The sequence below is a fragment of the Cheilinus undulatus genome, linkage group 21, assembly GCF_018320785.1.
Source record: "Cheilinus undulatus linkage group 21, ASM1832078v1, whole genome shotgun sequence".
Lineage (NCBI taxonomy): Eukaryota > Metazoa > Chordata > Actinopteri > Labriformes > Labridae > Cheilinus > Cheilinus undulatus.
This window is the reverse complement of record NC_054885.1, coordinates 9,291,701-9,299,868: the sequence shown is the minus strand read 5'-3', so window position 1 is coordinate 9,299,868 and position 8,168 is coordinate 9,291,701. Positions and strand designations below refer to the sequence as shown.

The window sequence follows — 8,168 nt, the reverse complement described above, 5'->3', positions numbered from 1 at the left end:
CGTTTTTGCATAACACACCATCATATCAATGCATAACTCCTTACCATTTGGCCCTTGATATTTGTAGCTTTCATATTTTTGCAGTGTTTCCACTGTGTTTTAATTCTACACAGTTTATACTGCACGTTTGTACTCAGACTGTAGAGCTGCGGGTTTATACCGCCATCATGTGGCTTCAGCGGGGAATTACACTAACCTTAAGTCAAGCCACACATGAAAACAATGCAATACTGTTTTAAAAGTAGTGTCGTGAATTACTGCGTCAATATGCTAGATATGTCTGTGAACAAGGTGGGATATTTATCGGCGACAACGTTACGTCAAACCATTTCTCATCCTTTGGTTTTACAACAGCGGCACTCGATTTACGGCAGGAACCCGTGTCCGCTTTACGGTAGCTCTACACTTCCTTTCACACCGGCGCTCTGTCGGGGATTTGCACCGTGGTAGGACCGTTTGGAATTAAAAGCCTGATAGTGTCCCATCATCCACGGTAAGAAAATACAGAACCGTGCGTGGATGTGAGAAAATGTGCTCTTTTCAGTTTACTGTGAAGCTAAATCTTAGTGCGTCACGCGCACGTGAACGTAGCCTTCCACCCAGTTAGCTTAGCATCTCTCGCGCGGCCAGTTGGCAAAATGACTTAGCTTCACCGTTAGCATCTGTTAGCTGCGAGTGATTCAGAGCTGTAAACGATCCGCTTCATTCGCTAAGATGTGAAAGAAAAGTGAGCTGTGCTTCTTTAAAATCATAGCAGCTGTCAAAGTTGCCCACAGACGTTATTCCTTAGACGTTAGTCTGTCTTTATCGTTGGATTTTATAGTGAAGCTTGCTAACGGTGATTGAAGGTGCCAGATGTCAGCTGGTACCGTTGGCCTAAAAGATGCTTGAAATTATTATACTGGTTCTGTTATAGTAGGTGTTAAGGTTTAAATAGTTACCATGTTAACTGATAACTGCACAGTTGTACATTTTGCCGATATTTAAGGCCAGTAGAGGATTTATACTGCCAATGTATCGACTGAAGAAGTCTTAATATCTGCCGAGACCAATATTTAACATTGTAAAGGTAATATCTGCCAATATTTATATCATGTTGACACTTTCATGTATCTCTAGAAAGAATAGATGAACAAAGACTAAGAAATCAGCTTAATCAATGAAGAGAATCCTCAGATTGTTTGATAGTCAGGGGTCAATGATGACTAGCCCACTGCGCAAGCTGATCAGTGCATCATTTTAGTGCATTGCTGGAGAAATCAGTGCTGCTGAGTGGCTGAGACCCTGCTGATGTGATGTTTATTATCTAGTTGATGCTTTTTTTTTGTCGCTGAGGTCTCGTTTCTTTTTGACTCCAGGTCATGGCAAAGTTCCACGCTCCTGTGATCCAGGACAACCCGTCGGGATGGGGTCCATGCGCCGTCCCAGAGAAGTTCAAAGATATGCCGTATCAGCCGTTCAGCAAAGGAGACCGTCTAGGAAAGGTTTGATTTCTTACACGATATCTTCATAAAGTCACTAACAGAAATCATATACTGTCTTGAATTGTACTGAAACGTGCTTTTAATGGGGCAAAAAGATTGAAATTAATCCCAGCAGAAAGCGTGGTTAAGTCTTTACATGTTGTGTTATTGACAGAAACATACAGCTTTCAGTATCATACAACCACACAACGCTATACAGTTAAACTTAAATCTGGCCAAAAAAATTTTCATTTTAATGAGTTCAACATAGAAGCATTGCCATGCATTGCTAACATGGCCTTTTATTCTAGATAAAAATAGCAGTGAGGATGAGGAACAGATGTGCAGACAATTTTTATTTTGCAGCTTTTCATATTTTTCTCACTGTGTATTTTCTCTGACAGGTCGCTGACTGGACTGGAGCCACTTACCAAGACAAGAGATACACAAGTGAGTGAGACAGATCAGTATCTAACTAAAATATAATGAAGTATTTAAATTTCAGTCAGAGGAAGACACTCATATTATTTTAGCAATAAGCCCCCCTAGACAATACAGAAATCTTTAAATTATAAGTACAAGTCTGATATGCATGTGGTGTGTTTTGCCTGCAGATAAGTATTCGTCTCAGTTTGGAGGAGGCAGTCAGTACGCTTACTTCCATGAGGAGGATGAGACGAGCTTCCAGCTGGTGGACACGGCCAAGACGCAGAAGACGGCCTACCAGAGGAACCGCATGAGATTTGCTCAGGTAAATAAGAACAATAGGCAGCATGCTTTCTTTCTAAGTTTCTATTGATTGCACCTGATTTAAAATCATCCTCTAATGCATAATTTTCTATCTAAACAGAGGAATCTGCGCCGGGACAAAGACCGCAGGAATCTGACTCAGTTCAACATGCAAACGCTCCCAAAGAGCGCCAAGCAGAAGGAGAGGTGAGATTTACACAGGAGATGTTATATTTTATCTTTCTGCTTTTGAGGTTTTGTGAAGAATCTCAGTTGGAGTTCACATCGGCTGTCACAGGAGCCATGAAATTTGTGAAGACTTGAGCTGAATCTGAGGTGCTTGTCTGTTCAGGGATCGACTGCGGCTGCAGAAGAAGTTCCAGAAGCAGTTTGGAGTCCGACAGAAGTGGGACCAGAAGTCTCAGGTACCAATCCTTATGAAAATTTTATTTAAAGGCTTATTAATCTCTCAAATAATATCCAGAAAACCCACAGAACTTTTTTTGGTTATTGTAAGGTTGATACAGCTTGACAGAAATTGAAGACTGATTTAAACAGCTCTTTTTTTGTATTAAATGTTTTGTGGGTGTGATCTTTCAGGCGCAGCTGAAGCCCAGAGACTCCTCTGTGGAGGTGAGGAGCGACTGGGAGGTGAAGGAGGAGATGGACTTCCCCCGACTGATGAAAATGAGATACATGGAGGTGGCTGACCCTGTCGACATGTGAGTAGACTTGTCTTTTATGGTGTTATTAAACCCGTTTTAAAAGGAAACAGTGACAGTGAATTTTCTTTTCCTCCTGCAGCGAGTGCTGCGGAGCTCTGGAGTACTACGACAAGGCCTTCGACCGCATCACCACCCGCAACGAGAAACAGCTGAAGAGCATCAAGAGGATCTTCCACACCGTCACCACCACCGACGACCCTGTCATCCGCAAGGTCTGACACAGGATTATTTTTAAACACAGAAAGCTGTTCCAGCAGTTTGTTTCTTATGTTTATCTAAAACTGTGTTTGTGTCGCTGCAGCTGGCTAAGACTCAAGGCAATGTGTTTGCCACCGACGCCATCCTGGCCACTCTGATGTGCTGCACACGCTCAGTAAACTCCTGGGACATCATTGTGCAGAGAGTCGGCAACAAGCTGTTCTTCGACAAGAGAGACAACTCGGACTTTGGTGAGACTGACACCAGTTTTCTGTGTGGTTGCAACTAGCTAGAAGTTTTTTGTATTGACAAAAACAGGCTGTGAGTTTCACAGCATTCCCTGCAGTCTGAGAGTTTAACTACTGTATTAGCATTATTTTTACTGCCAAAAAAGAATGGCACTAATAGAATGACACAGATGCATAGAAGCGGCATGAAAATCAAATTGTGGATTTTATGTTATTTTTAAGGGAAATCGGATATTGTTTTGAGTTCTGTTTGGGGGATAGAAAATAGCATTTTCAGTAACAGTATAGCTGTGCCACATGGCAGAAACACAAAAAAGTATAATAATGAGTCCTAAACATTCATATTGGTGTAAAACGGGTGCATTGAGTTTGTATAAACCAGCCTGTAAGCAGCATTACTACTGAAAAATATGGTAATAATTTGGGTTATGTTGAAAGACATTTTGTGAGTTTTTCAATAGCATCACATCAAAAGCTGATGTTTTTCTAAGTGTGGGGGATGAAATTTATATCTCATATTCATATAATGCTGTGTAGATAATTTCAAACAATGAAGACTTCTTTTAAAGCATGTGAAGTTTATGAAAGGATCACCAATCAAGTTTATAGCTGACTATTATGTCCTCAATCTTGAATCTAAATATTAAACATCTGTTTTTCTTTTATGTCAAATGCTGAATTTAAGTGGCCAGAACTTATAATTTAATATCAGTTTGCTTGAATCTGTCCTCTTTGTTGTGCTGCTTTACACCAAACACCTGTAGCGTGCCAGTGTAGTGTAACTTTTGTGTTTGTTACTCTCAGATCTTCTCACTGTGAGTGAGACAGCCAATGAGCCGCCGCAGGATGAGGGCAACTCCTTCAACTCTCCCCGCAACCTGGCAATGGAGGCAACTTACATCAACCACAACTTCAGCCAGCAGTGTTTACGCATGGTGAGGGAACCCCTCCACTCCATGTAAAACTTTACACCCCCTTTCTTGTAGCAAAACAGGCTGTTTCCCTTTATTTTCTGTCTCTGTGCTAAGCTGATATAACCAGCTGCTTGATGCATTTGTTAATTTCAGAGAAAGATCGCTGAGTGGTTTAAATTTCCTTAGATTCCCTAGTAGGAAGCTATCGCTTTAAAAAATACAAACATCTACAAAGTTTCCTAAATTTGAAGGTTTTGTTACTTTTTTTAAGGGTGGAGATCGCTACAAGTTTCCAAACCCAAACCCATTTGTAGAAGAGGACATGGACAAGAGTGAGGTGGCATCAGTTGCCTACAGGTGAGTCTGTGAACACAGCAGCTGAGTTTTCTAGCTCCTCACACAGAAAAAAAATATTATTACCCCCTTTAATTGTGCACACAAGCATTAGCTTCACTGTTGATTGCTCCTGCTTCCTCTCAGTCTGATGGGTATTTTTTCTCTTCAGATATCGTCACTGGAAGCTCGGAGAGGACATCGATCTGATTGTCCGCTGTGAGCACGATGGCGTGATGACTGGTGCCAACGGAGAGGTGTCCTTCATCAACGTGAAGACGCTGAATGAGTGGGACTCCAGGGTGAGAGGGGAGGGGAAACGGGTTTAAAGTGGCTCATCTGCAGAGTTTTAGCACATTTCCACAGAGATAAAACCAGAGCTTCCAGCGAGGGATGTGAAAATACCTATAAACTTTGGTTCGGTATGCACCTTTGGTTTTTATTCAAGGTTTTGGGTTTAGTTTTGATGGCCTGGACTGTCCAAGTTTTTGGCCAGTTAGTCCCACAACACCTCAAGGAAGTCAGACATTGAACACCTGCATCCCAAAGGTGTCCTGATCAGGGCTAAAACTCACCCCCTTCAGATCAGACTGTTGTGCTACCTCTCTCTACTCCCTTACTTTCATAATGGAAAGCTTCTTAAACCTTCTTGCATGTTTTTCTTATCAGTATTGTAACGGGGTGGACTGGCGTCAGAAGCTGGACTCTCAGAGAGGAGCCGTCCTCGCCACCGAGCTCAAAAACAACAGCTACAAACTGGCCCGCTGGACCTGCTGCGCCATGCTAGCTGGATCAGAGTACCTGAAACTGGGGTGAGGAACACAAGCAGCACATGTATCACAGGTTCTGTTGTTCTGTGTTTCATGAATAATTCAGGCTCTGTTTTTAAATTGATGAGGAAATAGTAAGCTATCGCTGCTAAATATTTTGTACCTATGGCTAATTTGTTGACTGAAAAGTTAGTGAGTTGGCAATAAAGAGGCCTAAAGAACTTGTGAAATGTTGAAGTTTGACTTCCTGCTTGCCAACTTCCACATAGGGGGATTAGCTTCAGGTGAACAACGTTACTGTAATTTCAGATATAAGGCCTGAATTCCAACCTGATTTCTTTAGATCTGACCCCAAAGAAAAGCTTAATTGATGTTGAATAAACTGCCCTCAGTTTTTTAAATTTATTTATCTGAACCAAGTCTGTTTACTTGAGTCTGACCGGCTCGTTCCATCTTTTTGTGTATTTTCTGTTGGATGACCATAAAATGAACTAAAATGTGATTGAGATGGAGTACAGAAGATTCCAACATTCATTCTGTTCCCAAACGCTACCAGTTTTTAAAGCTAGGACGATCCAGACTGACATGGTCTCTGTGTGCTCCTCAGGTACGTGTCTCGGTACCACGTGAAAGACTCGGCTCGCCACGTCATCCTCGGCACCCAGCAGTTCAAACCAAACGAGTTCGCCAGCCAGATCAATCTGAGCATGGAGAACGCCTGGGGAATCCTCCGCTGCGTCATCGACATCTGCCGCAAGCTGGACGAGGGGAAATACCTGATCCTGAAGGACCCCAACAAGGTGAGCTGGACCAGATCCTGATCCACTCTGAGAGGGAGGAGGCAGTGAAACTTAAACATACTAAAGGCGTCCTAGAACAGATGTGATGATGTTTGTTATTCCTCTCTAAACAGCAAGTGATCCGGGTGTACAGCCTGCCTGATGGAACCTTCAGCTCTGATGAAGAGGAGGAGGAAGAGGAAGATGAGGAGGATGAGGAGGAAGAAGGTGAGGTTTTGTTTTTCTTGCTGCTTTTGAAACCCAAGAGTATAAAAAGAAATTACAAACAGGCTTCCTGCAGAGCCTTAAAGACTTCCAGTCTTGAATTAGATCTTTACAATTTAAATCCATAGAATATCTTTTCCGTCTGACTTTACTTGAGAGGCCTTAAATTTATAACTTTTTTAAGTCCTTAATTCTGTTTAAACAAGGATGTTAATTTATGTATTATTTGGGGCATAGCTACGATAGCAAGCAGCTTGATGTGGCCATTTATCAGGAGGCGTAAGGTTCACCCCAGCTCCATATCTGTTTTTGTTTTCTGGTCAGTGTAAGGTTGGTGTGAGAAAACACTCAGAGTATGTCAACCGCTGCAAAATAGCCTCAAGTGGCTGACGTCATTCATGCTTCTACAGTCTCTGCTTTACAACACATTTATCTGATAACTCAGAAGTGTTGTATATTTCTAATCTGTTGTGTTTCTTTTTCTCCTTTCAGATGAGGAAAATTAAAGTGTGAAGCTCCAGTGACCAAAGCAGCCTTCACCCTCCTGAAAGAAAATCAGTTTAATTTGACATTCAATAAAGAGAACAGACTAACAGAAGGATCTTGTTTATTGTCTGCTTGACTTGACTTGGTTATTTTTAAGATTCATATTCAGAAAAATTTGTCTGTCGTGACAGAAAATTGCTGTAGTGAGAATCTATCCAGAACAACTAAAGATGAAACCAAAATCTAAGGCTGTTGATATCACACCCTCTAAGGAGGAAAGATAATGATACAAGGGGGGAGAGATCCTTTCTCCTTCCTAAACCTACACCTTCAGATTATCCTTCAGGAATGTCACTGGAAGGGGGGGGGGGGTTGTCTTTCCCTCATGGCTGACAACTTATCAAGGAACCACGTTCGAAAAACAAGAGTTTCTCAGGCAGTAGGACTCTTAAACTGCCATTTTGATGAAAGACAGCTCCCAACAGAGATAAACACCTTAAAATCTGAATCTTTCAATTGGTCGACCAAACGGTGAACCTCCTCAGACTAAATCCTGTCTTCCTGTAAGAAACTTTGCACTACGCCTCATAAATCTAAGGACTCTGTCTTCCTACAGAGCCGTGGCAGAAAGCAGGCGCATATCGTAAATTCCCGGTGTTATCTCAACCACATGAAGCTGCAAGGATTGGAAGTATCAAAAAACTGTCTTAAATGTTATGTTTCTAACAGGACATGTTCATATTTGGTTGAGTCTGTTTACAAGGAGCAGAATGATGTGCCATACTAATCTCTGGCATCTTCCCTTACTGAATTATGGTTTTATGATCTAATTTAGTAGTATTTCTCCAAGTTGATGAACAGAGACTGAAAATTGTCCATGGATCAACATTGCCACCTTGTGGTCAAGTTCCGTCACACCCAAATGCAGAAACATTTTCTAATGTATAATTGTGCGTATAAACAATTAACTGTGTTTCTAATGTTTGTGTGATAGTTTATTGATAGTATTCTAGAGTTTTTATAACCATGTTGTGTTATCTCTATCCGATTAACTTGATGATCTGGTAGAGTGGATTTAATCAAACACTGGGAGGGCTTCAAAACCGAAACCCCTCCCTCTTGTATAAGAGTAACTTCAGAGCTCACAAGAGTTCAGAGTGTGGAGTTCCAGCGGTCAGGTCTGGACAGTCCAAGAAGATGCTCACTGAGGAGAGCTCTGTTGAGTCTCCTTGGGCCTCCTAGGCCCATTCTTGATCCAAGCGTTGTGCCAAGTCTGATAAACAATCAGACTTAGAATT

The 8,168-nt window shown here is 41.8% G+C and overlaps 1 protein-coding gene across 1 annotated transcript; it reads left to right on the top strand.

Annotated features, from left to right (window-relative positions):
* The first annotated feature begins 363 nt into the window (after positions 1-363).
* On the top strand, positions 364-6,982 carry eif3d (eukaryotic translation initiation factor 3, subunit D). Its single transcript, XM_041777691.1, has 16 exons — positions 364-493; positions 1,359-1,484; positions 1,868-1,913; positions 2,078-2,214; positions 2,314-2,399; positions 2,545-2,617; positions 2,793-2,914; positions 2,997-3,129; positions 3,219-3,366; positions 4,168-4,298; positions 4,549-4,634; positions 4,783-4,912; positions 5,280-5,422; positions 5,988-6,180; positions 6,294-6,387; positions 6,877-6,982. The coding sequence occupies exons 2-16, from the start codon at positions 1,362-1,364 to the stop codon at positions 6,888-6,890; spliced, it is 1,659 nt and encodes a 552-aa protein (XP_041633625.1). The 5' UTR covers positions 364-493; positions 1,359-1,361; the 3' UTR covers positions 6,891-6,982.
* Positions 6,983-8,168: the final 1,186 nt, after the last annotated feature.